The sequence below is a fragment of the Hemiscyllium ocellatum genome, chromosome 19 (assembly GCF_020745735.1).
Source record: "Hemiscyllium ocellatum isolate sHemOce1 chromosome 19, sHemOce1.pat.X.cur, whole genome shotgun sequence".
In the NCBI taxonomy this organism is placed as follows: domain Eukaryota; kingdom Metazoa; phylum Chordata; class Chondrichthyes; order Orectolobiformes; family Hemiscylliidae; genus Hemiscyllium; species Hemiscyllium ocellatum.
Window position 1 is genome coordinate 24485781 of NC_083419.1, and position 18167 is coordinate 24503947.

The 18167-nt window shown below is 40.6% G+C and overlaps 1 protein-coding gene across 1 annotated transcript in view; it reads right to left on the reverse strand.

Moving 5' to 3' along the window:
* Positions 1–18167, reverse strand: part of LOC132824664 (protein O-mannosyl-transferase TMTC2-like) — a 183816-nt gene that overhangs the window by 52493 nt on the left and 113156 nt on the right. Inside the window, exons 3-4 of the mRNA XM_060839302.1 lie at positions 15434–16262; positions 15214–15328 (exon numbers count right to left, since the gene is read on the reverse strand). Coding sequence (XP_060695285.1) covers positions 15214–15328; positions 15434–16262 — 944 coding nt within the window. The remainder of the gene's footprint in view (positions 1–15213; positions 15329–15433; positions 16263–18167) is intronic.

Genomic DNA, 18167 nt, shown 5'->3' on the forward strand with positions numbered 1-18167 from the left:
ATCCTCTGGCAGCTCATTCCATACGTGCACCACCCTCTGCGTGAAAACATTGCCCCTTAGATCTCTTTTGTAATTCCCTTCTCACCCTAAACCTATGCCCTCTAGTTCTGGACTCCCAGTCCCTAGGGAAAAGACTTTGTCTATTTATCCTATCCATGCCCCTCATAATTTTGTGAACCTCTATAAGGTCACCCCTCAGTCTCCGATGCTGCAGGGAAAACAGCCGCAGCCTGTTCAGCCTCTCCCTGTAGCTCAGATCCTCCAACCCTGGCAACATCCTTGTAAATATTTTCTGAACCCTTTCAAGTTTTACAACATCTTTCCAATAGGAAGGAGACCAGAATTGTACGCAATATTCCAACAGTGGCCTAACCAATGTCCTGTACAGCCGCAACATGACCTCCCAACTTCTGTATTCAATACTCTGACCAATAAAAGAAAGCATACCAAATGCCTTCTTCACTATCCTATCTACCTGCGACTCCACTTTCAAGGAGCTATGAACCTGCATTCCAAGGTCTCTTTGTTCAGCAACACGCCCTAGGACCTTACCATTAAGTGTATAAGTCCTGATAACAGTTGCTTTCCCAAAATTCAGCACCTCACATTTATCTGAATTAAACTCCATCTGCCACTCCTCAGCCCATTGGCCCATCTGGTCCAGATCCTGTTGTAATCTGAGGTAACCCTCTTCGCTGTCCACTACACCTCCAATTTTGGTGTCATCTGCAAACTTATTAACTGTACCTCTTATGCCCGTATCCAAATCATTTATGTAAATGCAAAAAGTAGAGGGCCCAGCACTGATCCTTGTGGCATTCCACTAGTCACAGGCCTCCAGTCTGAAAAACTACCCTCCTCCACCACCCTCTGTCTTCTACCTTTGAGCCAGTTCTGTATCCAAATGGCTAGTTCTCCCTGTATTTCATGAGGTCTAACCTTGCTAATCAGTCTCCCATGGGGAACTTTGTCGAACGCTTTACTGAAGTCCATATAGATCACGTCTACTGCTTTGCCCTCATCAACCTTCTTTGTTACTTCTTCAAAAAACTCAATCAAGTTTGTGAGACATGATTTCCCATGCACAAAGCCATGTTGACTATCCCAAATCAGTCCTTGCCTTTCCAAATACATGTACATCCTGTCCCTCAGGATTCCCTCCAACAACTTGCCCACCACCGAGGTCAGGCTCACCGGTCTTTACCGCCCTTCTTAAACAGTGGCACCACATTTGCCAACCTCCAGTCTTCCGGCACCTCACCTGTGACCATCAATCTCGTTGATGTCAGAGTTTCGAGAGCATTTAAGGGTTACTGAGGATTATATCTGCAATAAATATCGATGGTTGTGAATCCTGTCAGATCGAATAGATCAGTTGGAGCGACAGTTAGAGGCAATGAGGAATTTAGAAGAGCTAGGCGTTGTGATGGATGGCAGTTATAGAAATGGAGAAAAGCCGCAGGCACAGTCAGGTTCAGTCCAAGAAAGGTAGGAGAGTCAGGCAGGAGTACAGGAGTATTCTGTGACTACCCCCATCTTTGGAAAATATAGTGTGTGATGGACTTTCAGAGGAATGTAGCATGAATATCCATGTTTCTGGTATCAAGACAGATTCTAATGTAAGGAGGGGTACATCCCATACAATGCGATCAATTGTTTTAGGGCACTTTCTAGTCATAGGTACAGTCAGATGTTTCTGCGGCCAGCAGCAAAAAAATCAGAATAGTGCATTGCCTCCCTGGTGCCAGGATCAAGGATGTCTCAGAGAGGGTGCAGAGTATTTTCAAAGGGGAGAGGGGCCAGCAGGAGGTCATTGTACACATTGGTAACAATGACACAGGAAGGGGAAAGGATAAGATTCTGAAGGGAGAATACAGAAAGCGAGGCAGGAATTTTAAAAAGGAGTGCCTTGAGGGTACTAATATTTGGATTACTCTCGGTGCTACAAGCCAGTGAGGGTTGGAATAGGAGGATAGAGCAGATGAATGCATGGCTGAGGAGTTGGTATATGGGAGAAGGCTTCACATTTTTGGATTATTGGAATCTCTTCTGGGGTTGAAGTGATCTGTACAAGAAGGATGCATTTCACATGAATTGTAAAGGTACTTAATATACTGGTAGGGAGATTTGCTAGAGCTGCTCAGGAGGATTTAAAACAGTAAGGAGGGGGGTCGTGGGACCTAGGGAGATTCTGAGGAAAGAGATCAATCTGAGACTGGTACAGTTGAGAAAAGAAGCGAGTCAAACAAACAGTCAGAGCAGGCAGGGTCAAAGCAGAGAACAAGGTAAGACTGAAAAATTAAACTGCATTAATTTAAATGCAAGAGGCCTAACAGGGAAGGCAGATGAACTCAGGGAATGGTTACGAACATGGGACTGGGAATTCATGGCAATTATAAAAACGTGGCTCATGGATAGTACTGGCAGCTTCAGGTTCCAGGATACAAATGCTATAGGAAGAATATAAAGGGAGGCAAGGGAGGAGGGGGAGTGGCATTTTTGAGAAGGGATGGCATTACAACTGTACTTCGGGAGGATATACCCAGAAATACATGCAAGGAAGTTATTTCAGTAGTACTGAGAAATAAGACAGGGATGACCATCTTTTTGGGGTTGTATTATAGACCCCCTAATAGTCAGTGGGAAACTGAGTAACAAATTTGTAAGGAGATTTCAGTTATCTGTAAGAATAATAGGGTGGTTATAGTAGAGGATTTTAACTTTCCAAACGTAGACTGGGACTGTCATACTGTTAAGGGTTTAGATGGAGAGGAATTTGTTAAGCGTGTAACATAAAATTTTCTGATTCAATATGTGAATGTACCTACTATAGAAGGTGCAAAATGTGACCTACTCTTTGAAAATAAGGCAGGGCAGGTGACTGAGGTGTCAGTGGGGGAGCACTTTGGAGCCAGTGACCATAATTCTATTCGTTTTAAAATAGTGATGGAAAAGGATAGACCAGATCGAAAAGTGGAAGTTCTAAAGGTCAATTTTGCCTGTATTAGGCAAGAACTTTCAAAAGCTGTTTGGGGACAGATGTTCACAAATAAAGGAACAGCTGTTCAGAAATGAGATAATGAGAGTCCAGAGACAGTATATTTCTGCTAAGGTGAAAGGAAAGGCAAGCAGGTGTAGGGAGTGCTGGATAACTTGAGAAATTGAGGGTTTGCTTATGAACAAAGAAAGAAGCATATGTCAGGTATAGACAGGAGAGATCGAGTGAATTATTAAGAAGATTAGAAAGGCAATAGGAATATACTTAAAAGAGAAATCAGAAGGCCAAAAAAGGGACATGAGGTAGCTTTGGCAAATAGGGTTAAGGAGAATCTAAATACAATAAGGACAAAAGGGTAACTAGGGAGAGAATTGGGCCGCTCAAAGATCAGCAGGGCAGCCTTGCGTGGAGTTGCTGGAGATGGGGTAGATACTAAATGAGTATTTTGCATTAGTGTTTACTGTGGAGAAGGACATGGAAGATATAGAATGTGGAGAAATAGATAGTGACATGGAGGAGCAAGTGCTTGATATCTTGAAACACATAAAGTGGATAAATCCCCAGGACCTGATCAGGTGTACCCTAGAACTCTGTTGGAAGCTAGGCAAGTGATTGCTGGGCTTCTTGCTGAGGTATTTGCATCATTGACAGTCACAGGTAAGTTGCTGGAAGACTGGAGATTGGCTAACGAGGTGCCACTTTTTAAAAAAGATGGTAAGGAAAAGCCAGGGAACTATAGACCAGTGAGCCTGACGTCAGTGGCGGGCAAATTGTTGGAGGGAATCCTAAGGGACAGGATTTGCATATTTTTGGAAAGACAAGGACTGATTAGGGATAGTCAGCACGGATTTGTGCATGGGAAATCATGTCTCAGGAACTTGATTACATTTTTTGAAGAAGTAACAAACAGGATTGATGAGGGCAGAGCAGTAGATATGATCTATATGGACTTCAGTAAGGTATTTGACAAGGTTTCCCATGGGAGACTGGTTAGCAAGGTTAGACCTCATGGAATACAGGGAGAACTAGCCATTTGGATACAGAACTGGCTCAAAAGTAGAAGACAGAGGGTGGTGGTGAAGGGTTGTTTTTCAGACTGGAGGCCTGTGACTAGTGGAATGCCACAAGGATCTGTGCTGGGTCCACTACATTTTGTCATTTATATAAATGATTTGAATGTGAGCATAAGAGGTATAGTTAATACGTTTGCAGATGACACGAAATTGGAGGTGTAGTTGACAGTGAAAAAGTTTACCTCAGAGTACAAAGGGATCTTGATCAGATGGACCAACGGACTGAGAAGTGGCAGATGGAGTTTAATTTAAATAAATGCTAGGTGCTGCATTTTGAGAAAGCAAATCTTAGCAGGACTTATACACTTAATGGTAAGGTCCTGGGGAGTGTTGCTGAACAAAGAGACCTTGGAGAGGCCTTCATAGCTCCTTGAAAGTGGAGTCGCAGGTAGATAGGATAGTGAAGAAGGCGTTTGGTATGCTTTCCTTTATTGGTCAGAGCATTGAGTATCGGCGTAGGGAGGGCATGTTGCGGCTGTGCAGGTTAGGCCACTTTTGGAATATTGCAGGCTATTCTGTTCTTCCTATTGGAAGAATGTTGTGAAATTTGAACAGATTCAGAAAAGATTTACAAGGATGTTGCCAGGGTTGCAGGATTTGAGCTATACGGAGAGATTGAATAGCTGGGGCTATTTTTCCTGGAGTGTTGAAGGCTGAGGGATGACTTTATAGAGGTTTATAAAATCATGAGGTGCATGGATAGGATAAATAGACAAAGTCTTTTCCCTGGGGTGGGGGAGTCCAGAACTAGAGGACATAGGTTTAAGGTGAGAGGGGAAAGGTATAAAAGAGTTTGAAGGGGCAACTACTTCCCGCAGAGGGTGATACGTGTATGGAATGAGCTGCCAGAGGAAGTGGTGGAGGCTAGTACAATTGCAACATTTAAAAGGCAGCTGGATGAGTATATGAATAGGAAGGGTTTGGAGGGATATGTACTGGCAAATGGGACTAGATTAGTTTGGGAAATCTGGTTGGCATGGACTAGGAGGACAAAGGGTCTGTTTCTGTGCTGTACATCTCTGTGACTCAATGACTCTATGATGTTCCACAGCTTGCTTCCATTGTCCTTCCAGATGGCAGAAGTCACAATTTTGACAGGTGAAAGAAACCTTGGTGAGTTACTGCAATGTATCCTGTAGATGGTGTACTCTGTGGGCACAATGGACTGTTGGTGAAGGAAGTGAATGCTCAATGTGGTGCATGGGACACCAATCAAACAGGCTGTTTTGACATGGATGGTGTTCAACTTCTTAATTGTTATCCAAGCTGCACTCGTTCAGGCAAGTAGAAATCATATCATCACACTTCTGAATTGAACTTGGTAAATTTTGGAAAGGCATTGGAGGGTAAGGAAGTACCCTCAGCTATTCATCTCCACTTGTCACCACATGGCTGGTCTAGGCAAATCTCTGGTCAACGGTAACCCTCGGATATTCACGGTGGTGGAATTCAGTCATGGGAGTTTATCACTTGGTATATGTGTGATTTGATTGTTGGTTTTCATTTATCAGCTGAAGCCTACTTGCCCAAGTCATCAGCAAGGATCACATTTCTGAGCTTACAGTGGGAAGATCATTGATAAAGCAGTTGAATATAGTTGGTTCTGGGACACTATCCAAATAAATTCCAAAAGCGATATCCTGGGATTGCTATGACTGGCCTCCAACAACTGATCATCTTTCTTTGTACAGATTATGATTCCAACCAATGGGGAGATTTCCTCCTGATTTCAATATTCATAGAGCTCTGCAATGTCTTATTACTTTTTGTCCAGGGCAGTCATTCTTGTATCACTTATACAATTTAACACTATTGTCTGTATTTGAATCAACAAGATATTGAGGCTTGGAGCCGAATCGTCTTGGCAGAACGTAAGCTGAGCAACAGACGTACATGTTCTTGGTTATTGCTGCTTGTCAGCATTGTTAATGCTCACTTCCATACCTTTGTCAATAATTGAGAGGAAGCTAATAGGCAGTAATTGGCCAGAATGATATTGTTCTGCTTTTTTATGAAGTGGAGGGGCATGGGCATCTTTCCAGTTCTAAAGACAAGCGGTATTGATGTGAAAACACAGTTAGTTCTAGAACACAAGTGTTCAGGACTTGTATATTACAGATTGTTGGTACAGTCCATAGCCTTTGCTCTATCTGGTACAGTCAGCTGTTTTGGATTTCACATGCAGTGAATCAAATCAGCTGAAGATGTTGATGACAGGGGCCTCAGAAGTAGCCCAAGAGAGATAATCTACTCAGCACATCTGGCTAAAGTTGCTTGAAAATGCTTCAGCTTTGTCTTTTGCACTTAAGTGCTGGGTTTTGTCATTATGAAGATTGGGATTTTCATTCAACTTCCTTTTCCTTTTCTGTACTAATATCATGTAGTAGTGGTTCTGTTTGCCGAGCTGGAAGTTTTTGTTGCAAACGTTTCGTCCCCTGGCTAGGAGACATCATCAGTGCTCTGGAGCCTCCTGCGAAGCTTCGCAGGAGGCTCCAGAGCACTGATGATGTCTCCTAGCCAGGGGACGAAACGTTTGCAACAAAAACTTCCAGCTCGGCGAACAGAACCACTACAACAAGCACCCGAGCTACAAATCTTCGCACAAACTTTGAACACTTACTAATATCATTCATGACTGGATGTGGTAGGACTGCAGTTTTGATCAGACAGGCTGGCTAATTGCTTAGCTCTGTTGAGCACGATGAGTAACTTAGTGTTTAGAATATCGTGAGAGATGGCGTTGTAACTATAATAACAGTGGAGAAAGTGAGGTCTGCAGATGCTGGAGATCAGAGCTGAAAGTGTGTTGGTGGAAAAGCGCAGCAGGTCAGGCAGCATCCAAGGAACAGGAAATTCGACGTTTCGGGCATAAGCCCTTCATCAGGAATCATTCCTGATGAAGGGCTTATGCCCGAAACGTCAAATTTCCTGTTCCTTGGATGCTGCCTGACCTGCTGCGCTTTTCCAGCAACACATTTTCAACTATAATAACAGTGGACTAGTAAACCAGAGTCAAGATTAGAGTGGTTCTAGAAAAGCACAGCAGGTCAGGCAGCATCCGAGGAGCAGGAAAATTGATGTTTTGGGTAGAAGCCCATCATCAGTAATCCAGAGACCAGTGTCTAATGATCTGAGGACACGGGTTCACAATCTCACCATGGCAGCTATAGGAAGTTTGATTAAGTTAATAAATCTGGACTAGACTGGATTATTGTAAAAATTTACCTTGAGTCCTAATATCCTTTGGGAAGGAAATCTTGTATCCTTATCCAGTCTGGTCTACATGTGACTCCTGATCCTTAGCAATATGATTTACTCTTAAATGGGCTGTGATGTGGCCTAGCAATTTAGAGATAATTAGGAATTGGCAACAAATTTTTGTCTTGCCAGCAATGCTCACATCCCATGAAAGGAAAAAAAGGACAAAAAAAGACATGGATAGAGCAAGGGTAAGCTGTATAAATTCCTGAAGGTGAAAGAAACAGAGGGATATGCGAATAAGGTTTGATGAATTGTGGGATGGTCTGTTTCTGTGCAGTAAACAATACATAATTCTGTTTAATTATTAAAATTATTCCATAAATTAAAAGCAACAAATAATGAAAACAGTTCTCGTGGTTTCATTGGCAAGCTCATGATTCAATATGGAGCCAAAGTATTGTGTAAATATGGTTAATGCTTTCGCAATTCTTCTTATTAAATGGTATTGTGATTAGAATCCTATCAGCCATTGAAAGTTGTAATTATTACACCTTCCACTGACAAAGTTAGCTTTTCATGTACGCTATGCAGTTTCTTATTAGATTTTTCTGCAGCTCCTTCAATGTTAATCCTGCCTCCATTCACTAAGGAAACAATGGAATGCAGAGAGTTTTTTTTGAGAAGAACTACAATCTGTTACGAGTTTCCACAGCTCATGAATAGAACATGATGTCATTTGAGCACCAGAGCACAGTAAAAGTTTCCTTTAAGAAAACAACAGCAATTATGTCGAACATTACTGTTTACATTTTTTAAAAAGTTAAGTTGCATGTGTACTTCTTTGCATATTCTTTACAATCACAATTGAATTTCCTCAACTAAGAATCAGTAATGCCCATTACATAACATAAAAAAGAGCGAGAGAAATATTCAAAACAGATGCATTCCCTTTTAAGGTGGGAATATGGTTTGAATAGAGAATTTTGTTCTGATAGTAGGGCCCCATGCATGTGACAACCTCTTTATTTTCATTTCCAGGAGAAATTGTAAAAAGCTACAATATTGGATATGTCCAGTCGATGCAAAGACATGTAAATGATTAACATTGGCATTGAGGCACAAAAATGATCACTGTTGTGCGAATATATTCACATGCATTCTGATTGGATATTGTATGTAATTCTGGTCTCCCTCCTAATCGGTAGGATGTTGTGAAACTTGAAAGGGTTCAGAAAAGTTTTACAAGGATGTTGCCAAGGTTGGAAGATTTGAGCTATAGGGAGAAGCTGAATAGGCTGGAGCTGTTTTCCCTGGAATGTTGGAGGCTGAGGGGTGGCCTTACAGAAGTTTATAAAATCATGAGGGGAATGGATAGAATAAATATACAAAGTCTTTTCCCTGTAGTGAGGAAAATCCAGAACTAGAAGGTATTGGTTTAGGGTGACAGGGGAAAGATTTAAAATGGACCCAAGAGGCAGCTTTTTCCATGGAAAGGGTGGTGCATATGTGGAATGATCTACCAGAGGAAGTGGTAGAGACTGGTACAATTGCAACGTTTAAAAGGCATCTGGATGGGTATATCAATAGGAAGGGTTGAGAGGGGTATGGGGCAAGTGCTGACAAATTGGACTGGGTGAGATTAGGATATCTGATTGGCATGGATGAGTTAGACTGAAGAGTCTGTTTTCGTGCTGTACATCTCCATGACTCTATAACTGTTTTGAGCCAGTCCCAACATTTGGTAGCTCAGCAGTAATGTGGTAGTGGGGGGGGTCAAGGTGGAACACTGGGCAAGAATGGGGATTGTACTGATTTGCAGTTCAGGAATCCAAATGAAATGAAGATTGGAGGCCACAGTTGATAAGCACAAAAGATGGTGAGATCAGAATGGGTGGAGGAAGCATTAGAAAGAAAAGTCAGGAAGTCATAGCAAGGGGTAAGTCAAATCACAGGGAAAGGAGCTGAAGCAGTAGTTGGATATGGGAGACAAGTGCTTAACAGCTGAATCAGCAATCCTCACTTCCACTTAGGTTCTGGTTTTCTGAAGCCCAGGGAATCCTGCCAGCCGGATTCAACTTTAAAAGAGTTTTAAGGTGCTTAATTTTCATCTGGTTGCAGAGATATAATTTGGCATGTGAACTTCAACACAACTGTTTCTGTGGAATTATAATTTTCATTTAATTTTTATGTTATTTTTATGTTGGGAATGCCAAACACCCATCCTGACTGTGATTAAATAGGAAACAAATATCAATTTTTTTACCTGCTGGTGTGGGCTTTGGAAGCTTTCCAAAAACATATCAGATTTGAGAGTTGTGAAGAAACTGGAAAACCTACTGAGGTGTCTGGAACATTCTGAAAAGGTATGTGCAAAGTGCTTTCACACCCTGAAATGTCATGATTATGTACTGTATTGTAACACAGATGTATTTTATTGCAGCAATTCATCAAAGGGATCTGTCTTTAGAAGGTAAATTGACCCTTACACTGACCAGCCTTGTGTTTTTGTTCACTTGAATTGCAGGCTTTTCCAATAAAGGCACCACATTGCATTGGAATATTTTACAAAATACCTTTAGCTGTGCAGTAATCTTTGCTCTTGTGATTTAAATGGTTCTGGCCAATACAGAAAAAGTCTAGGTTTGATATTTGAAAAATATCTAACCATCGACTCTCATACTTTGTACAAGCATTCTGTTTTGAAATTGAACTAAAGACTTTCTGTATTTTCTTTCCAACATGGTAGTCTTTATGTGGGGCAAATGTGGCCACTATCAATGTATGGCCAAGTACAATTGGATTTCAGCATGGTACATATCCCATTCACCTGAAAATGAATGATATTTCAAAAAGACCGAATAATTGATTGTTCCTTTATTGTCTTTCTGATCTATTGAAACAAGCTAGCAGTTTACACATGGCAGCAGTTTTATTTTTCATTATCAATGATATGGAGGTTTTATTTGATGGTGAGAAGATTATATTTTGTAAGCAACCTAAAATAATGCATGAAATCTGAAGATCAGCTGAGTGGCTACAGGTGATATGGAGACATAGAAGTATCATAGGTGACCTGAGGGCACATAGAGGATATATAGAAAACATAGGGGTAGCATGGGTGATTTGAGATGACAAGATGGGAAGGTGAGAGGGACGACATGTGAAGAATATTAATGAAATATTATACACTATTTAGGTGCTGAGATACTTTATTGGAGAATTGAGAAGAAACTTCTGATCTTCCTACCTCTATAAGCACTCTCCTTATGTTCTTCAACATGCCTCGCAAACTGCATTACAAAGCTGACTCTCACATTAAAAGACAGACATGGTATTTAGAATTATAGTATCCCTACGGTGTGGAAAGTGTCCATCGAGTCTCCACTAACACTCCGAACAGCTCTCCACCCTATCCTCGTAACCCCACATTTGCCATGGTTAACGCACCTAGCTTGCACACCCCTGGATACTCTGGGCAATTTAGCATGGGCAATCCACTAACCTGCAAATCTTCAAACTGTGCGAAGAAACCGTAGCACCGGGCAGAAAGCCTCACAGACAAAGGGCGAATGTGCACGTTCCACACAGGCAGTCACCTAAAGTTTAAATTGAACCCAGATCCCTGGTATTGTGAGGCATCAGTTAACCACAGAACCACCATGCTGTCCATTTTACATCACATATAACAGATGTGCAGTTAGTGAGCTTTGAAATTGTGGAGGTCAGATTTTCCCAAGCACAGAGGAAGATATCATACAAAATCTGAGATACACAGTCTGATATATAAATAACTAATCCATCTCATGGTCATACATTAATTGGTCACTCATGGATTGGTCAGTTAGGTTTACTATAGACATGTGGAGACTGTTTAAGGAACAGTTGTTGCAAGTGATGAATAAATATGTCCCTCTGAGACAGGCAAGAAGTGGTAAGATAAAGGAACCTTGGATGACGAGAGCAGTGGAGCTTCTCATCAAAAGGAAAAAGGTAGCTTACATAAGGTGGAGGAAGCTAGGGTCAAGCTCAGCTCTACAGGATTACAGGCAGACGAGGAAGGAGCTTAAAAATGGTCTGAGGAGAGCCAGGAGGGGGCACGAGAAAGGCTTGGCAGAACGGATTAGGGAGAACACAAAGGCATTTTACACTTATGTGAGGAATAAGAGAATGGTCAAAGAAAGAGTAGGACCGATCAGGGATAGCATAGGGAATTTGTGTATGGAGTCTGAGGAGGTAGGGGTAGCCCTAAATGAGTTTTTTGGTTCTGTCTTTACGTAAGAAATGAACTTTGTAGTGAACGAAACCTTTGAAGAGCAGATGTGCATGCTGAAATGGATAGAGATAGAGGAAGCTGATGTGCTGAAAATTTTGTCAAACATTAGGATTGACAAGTCGCCAGACCCGGACCAGATTTGTCCTCAGCTGCTTTGGGAAATGAGAAATGCAATTGCTTCACCACTTGCGAAGATCTTTTCATCCTTGCTCTCCACTGGAGTCGTACCTGAGGACTGGAGAGAGGCAAATGTAATTCTTCGCTTCAAGAAAGGAAATAGGGAAATCCCAGGCAATTACAGATCAGTAAGTCTCACGTCTGTTGTCTGCAAGGTGTTAGAAAGGATTCTGAGGGATAGGATTTATGACCATCTGGAAGAGCATGGCTTGATTAAATGCAGTCAACACGGCTTTGTGAGGTGTAGGTCATGCCTCACAAACCTTATCGAGTTCTTTGAGGATGTGACTAGAAAAGTTGATGAGGCTCGAGCTGTGGATGTGGTGTATATGGACTTCAGCAAGGCATTTGATAAGGTTCCCCATGGTAGGCTCAGTCAGAAGGTCAGGAGGAATGGGATACAGGAGAACATAGCTGTCTGGATACAGAATTGGCTGGCCAACAGAAGACAGCGAGTGTAGTAGAAGGAAAATATTCTGCCTGGAAGTCTGTGGTGAGTAGTGTTCCACAGGGCTCTGTCCTTGAGCCTCTATTGTTTGTAATTTTTATTAACGACTTGGATGAGGGGATTGAAGGATGGGTCAGCAAGTTTTCAGATGACAAAGGTTGGAGGTGTCGTTGACAGTGTAGAGGGCTGTTGTAGGCTGCAGCGGGACATTGACAGGATGCAGAGATGGGCTGAGAGGTGGCAGATGGAGTTCAACCTGGATAAATGCAAGGTGATGCATTTTGGAAGGTTGAATTTGAAAGCTAAGTACAGGATTAAGGATAGGATTCTTGGCAGTGTGGAGGAACAGAGGGATCTTGGGGTGCAGGTACATAGATCCCTTAAAATGGCCACCCAAGTGGACAGGGTTGTTAAGAAAGCATATGGTGTTTTGGCTTTCATTAACAAGGGTATTGAGTTTAAGAGCCGTGAGATCTTGTTGCAGCTCTATAAAACTTTGGTTAGACCGCACTTGGAATACTGCGTCCAGTTCTGGTCACCTTATTATAAGAAAGATGTGGATGCTTTAGAGAGGGTTCAGAGGAGATTTACCAGGATGCTGCCTGGACTGGGGGCTTATCTTATGAGGAGAGGTTGACTGAGCTCGGACTTTTTTCATTGGAGAAGAGGAGGAGAGGGGACCTAATTGAGGTATACAAGATAATTAGAGGCATAGATAGAGTCGATAGCCAGAGACTATTTCCCAGTGCAGAAATGACTAACATGAGAGGTCATACTTTTAAGCTGGTTGGAGGAAAGTATAGAGGGGATGTCAGAGACGGGTTCTTTACACAGACAGTTGTGAGAGCATGGAATGAGTTGCCAGCAGCAGTTGTGGAGGCAGGGTCATTGGGGACATTTAAGAGACTCCTGGACATGCATATGGGCACAGAAATTTGAGGGTACATACATGAGGATCAGTGGTCGGCACAACATCGTGGGCTGAAGGGCCTGTTCTGTGCTGTACTGTTCTATGTTCTATGTTCTAACTGGCTGGGCAGCCATTTTGCAATACAAAATGACACCAACACCATGTCTTCTCAACCATATCCCTTGTTTTAAGCTTGGTGACACTCAAGTCAAACTAACCACCAGTCATCTCTCTAATGAGAGAAAAGCTTGCTGTTTTAATGACATTTACATAGCCTGAGGTGGATGGGTTCAGGTTTGAGTTTTTGAAAATTTTGACCTTGCAATTGACCTAAGCCTACCATTTTGTGGTGCTTGAATTGTGCCTCTTTTTATTCTGAAATAATATTAATCAAACTCATTTTAACAGGTGGAAGATTTCACTTTTCTTGTATGCATGGATACATACAAGCTATGGGCAGAATTTTCTGTCCCTGGAGATGATGAGAGCGCTGATGAGAAGAGGAAATAATTGAGCAGGTTGGTCTCAAAGAAATGTTTGGCCCTTTTTGTCAGCTCATCAATTAAATGCTGATTGTCCAATGGTGATTCTTTTTAATCTTGCCAGTAATTAAAGCCCTTAAATAGTCAATTAATGACATCTCAAAGAATTCAATTCATCAGTGCCCGTACAAGGGAGAAGTGGTATAGCAAACTTCAGCAAGGCATTTGATAAGGTTCCCCATGGTAGACTCATTCAGAAGTAATTTGAAAGCCTTCATTTACCCCATCTGCAGCAATGTAGAGACATTGATATGGGGCAAAATGTGATTTTCAAAGCCAACTCTTCATCTTGTGTTTGATCCCCATCACGAACCTCAACCCCCTTGACACCCCCCATGCCCTTCCTCCAAGGGAAGCAAAGGAAAACTTTTGAGCTATTAGATCATTGAAGATTAGGCATTAAATGGTGGTCATTAAAGGCTGCCGGTCTCTGATTGACCAGTATGGGACACTGTTAAACTTATTTGAGAATCAGCCTTGCCTACAACAAATAAACTACAGAAAACCACAGTAAATAAGTTCAAGTGTCACACTTTGAAGACAAGCTCACTTTCTTATGATGATCCTTTTTAGCTAAGTTATTACACAAAAAGCCATCGACTCTTTTTGGTATAAGCATCAAACGTATTGCAGCTAATGTCTTCTTTACAAAAGCTAAAATATGATTATTTGCTTGTGGCTGTTCACATCTTCATATAAAATTGAAAACAGAAGGAATTGCCATAATGGAAAATGAATGTTGGCTTGTAAAATTATGTTCTCTAGCAGAATTCAATAAAAGACCAGTTTTAGATTTATTTTCTCTACATTCGCATCATGTGTGTGTGCCTCCAATAGGTCAGAAGGTAGATTTGGCATAAGGACCAAAACCACAACATTGTACAACACATAAACCACCATCCAAGGGAAAGGTTTTTTTGCAAGCGAATTATGAGGTCTCTCGGATGCTGATTATCCTGTTGTACAATACAGCATCCTTCAATCTAGTTGAAAGTGAAATTTGAAAGGTAACCATATTTGCATTGGCACAAATAAATTGCATTTTATTGTCTCTGCATGATTTTGATGAACGGATCCCATAACACAAATTAGTCTGATTTTAAAGTATAGAACAAGGAGTATTCGATCATTTCTGAAGCTGAAATATACTTACTTCAGTAAGGAGCACAACTATCACTTCCAAAAAAAAAGATAATCCCCAATATTTACTCCATATATTTTCAGAATATTCCATATCTTTCATCAAATTTCTTTGTAGTATAATGCCAATTACCTATATACTTGCACAGATTACACAATCATTCGCAACATAACTTAAACCATTAACATCCATGTGCAAGAAATCAAACAGTATTTGAGATTTTAAAAACTAATGAAATGAGGAAAACTTTTTCCTATTTAAGAATGCAACAAAGAAATGCTGCTGTCTGAGGGGCCGGGAAACAGGATTAATTAAAACACTGCTATAGCGATTCATTGTACCAGTAGACAATATCTGTGTCACACAAACAGATCAATAGTGCCATTCATTGCAAGTTTTATAATTGACCTGGTTAGGAATAAGGCCAGCAGTTGAGTCATGCATACTTACAAATTATAAAGCATATCAGCCATGTTGCTGCGATAGTACAAGGCATTTCTATAGGCCTTTTCAGCTTCCAAAACTTTGCCTTGGCTTTTCAGAACATTCCCGAGGTTACCCCACGCTGCCAGGAAGAGAAAGCAGTTGTTCATGTTGGTGCTGGAATCCATTTAAATATGACTTATCATCTTAACACTGAGTTTCACATTTTGAAGTCAGAATTGTTTACCTTTAGCAGGATTCACTTTTATCCCTGATCTATATAACATTTCCTCATCATGCCAGTCTCTGTTCCTTATTACGGTTTTCAATCCATACAAAACGACTAAAGCAGCAGCTGCATATAAAACCAAATTCTTAAAGACTCTCTTCTTCGTTCTGAGAGAGAGGGTCCTTATGCCCAATGTTACTAGTAAACAGAAACCCATGCTTGGAATGTACAGGATTCGCTCTGCTATTACGAAACCGACATAAAAGAAAAGGTTAGTAGCAGGCAGGAATGGCACTATTAGGAGTGATAAAGAGAAAATGACAATGTTCTGAGCTTTTGGAAGTGGTTGTCCCTGAATTAAATCATTCTTTACAAAGTGGTCAGTTCTTGCTACAAAATAAAAACCCTGTTCATTGTTCCCATGCTCCATGGCTGAGTGGCAGCTGTGCCCATTTGTATTCTGTTTGCCATTCATCATTGTTTTCCCATTGCAAACTCTGTCTTTTGGAGAGCTCTTCAGGCTGATGTAGATGAGGAGCAGAAATCCAGCAAGGAATGCTAAAGTGTGAAGGTTTCTCAAATCATTGATCGTTCTTATCAATGGCACAGCGTCCATTGACCAATCAAAGCTCATAGTGTCAGGGCATAACAGTAGCCAAAAATTTGCTGCTGGCAAATAATTAAAGGTCAAAGTTCGTGTAAGCAGACTGTCCGCATCTGCCGTGGGGTTGTCAGAATTGGAGAAGCTTGGTGGTTTGTTACCCATCCAGTATAAGCGAAGTCCCAGTAAAGTGGCACCCCAGACAGCCAGCAGTCCCACTCGTATCAAAAGGGAAGTGACTTGCCTCTAAAAAGAAAGAAAAAGAAAAATATTCACTGAGAAGATCAATAAATCAATGACTCACAAGTACTATTCATATAATTTTTGCAAGTCTCAGAAAAGAAAACAATGCAAACTTTAAAGTATATGTTAATGGTGATAAAAGGGCTTCCACTAAATTCTTTTTAATATGCAGATGTTGGTGGATGCATAACCTAACTTCTGCTGCTACACAGTAATGCCTTATTTTATTTACATTATGGTTCAGCAAAATCATGTTTGTGCTATTGTGAAAGCAGTTAGAAGCTGTGCAGGACTGAAAAATTTAACAAGAGGATAGTAAAACATCGAAGAGACTATGTCTTTAAAATACTAAACTAAATACATTAAAGAAAAGAGAAAAACAGCACAACAAATACAGAAAATTAGAAATGAAAAATGAAAATACTAGAAGAGCATAAATTAATGTTTCATTACTCCACTATCCACTTCAGATAAAAGAAAATAGCAAATAAAATGAAGAAGAATAAGAATGAAATGGAACAGCCTTCACTTACATTCAACAAATACCTGTACAGCCATGCACTTAATTTTATGTAGTTTGTATCCCTGTAAATTGTACCTGGTGCTGTTTGATGACATAGATGTAGTTAATTATGTACAACTTCATAGATATTGGCTGCCAGAAAATCGTGCTCAAGCAGAAATGCATTTGAAGAAGTTAACTATTTTAAATTTGGCTGCCCCCATATAGTACTAATGGAGGGAGACTCTAACCTTCTCCTCTTAATTTTTGATATCGTAAACACTGATTTATAATTTTAAAAATTGATTTTCCACAGAAGAGAGTTTTCAAAAAAGCAGTCCCATTCCAAAGACTTTTAGAAATGTCTATGCTTTAAAAGCAATTTGTGAAGAATAACATATAAACAGGGATGGAAATCCTTGGTGTATCATGTTGTAAGCAATTGTTCGTCTGGTTGATATTTTGACCAATATTAAAAGGAACCTGCATAAATACCCATCTCAATCGAAAGTTCTGATGGCACATTTTGCCTTTTTTTTCCTGCAGTAATTTCAACCACCATTATTTCAATGTTGCTGCTTGCAAACGAGAAAGTCAAGATGCTGCATCAATCCTGTGATGTATGTCTGTGTCAGAAAAGTAAATATGTACAGGAAGAATTAGAGGTGTGAAACTAGTTTTGGACAGCAACACAAAGAGAATAATAGCAAATTGACAGACTAGCTGATTTTCGATTCTATGAGTGGAAAAGAATATTAGATTATTTTGGAGAGAATGTAAAAAGAGCTGGTAAATGTATTATCCATTTTGCACAAGTGTTCAAGACCAATTTCAGCCTCAATGTTCCAGTTACTGAAAATATCAAACCTCTCTCATTGGTGTTTTCTGCAATGATATTCATCATTAAGCAATAGCAATAATTAGTTGCCCTTTATAATTCTGTGAGATTGATAACAGTTGCACACTTTTCAGTTGTGCAATACAGGCAGTTCTGCTATGAAATGTCCTTTGGTTAATGCAAATTGGCTGTAACATGACTGGGTGAGTAGGGAACACTGTTTCTAAGGTGCAAATGTTTAAAGTGTGTGTTGGCTATAATGCAATTAGATCACCAACAGTTTAAGCGATGTTTGTATTGCGTGATTTTTGCACGAAACAGTGTCGCAAAGGAACACAACTATCACATTCTGCCTGTACTGTTTATAATCCAGATGTACATACTTCACCAGAAGATTATAAATGATTATTCTTTTGATTAGAAAGTTTAATTTTATATATTGAGTGGGAGCAGGGATGGATTGGTTTCCCTTGAAATGGTACAGGTTTCTGCAACATTCTCATGGGAAGAGGGACACTGGTTTTATAGTACCATAGACATAATCCTGGATTTCCCACGAAGCTGGTCT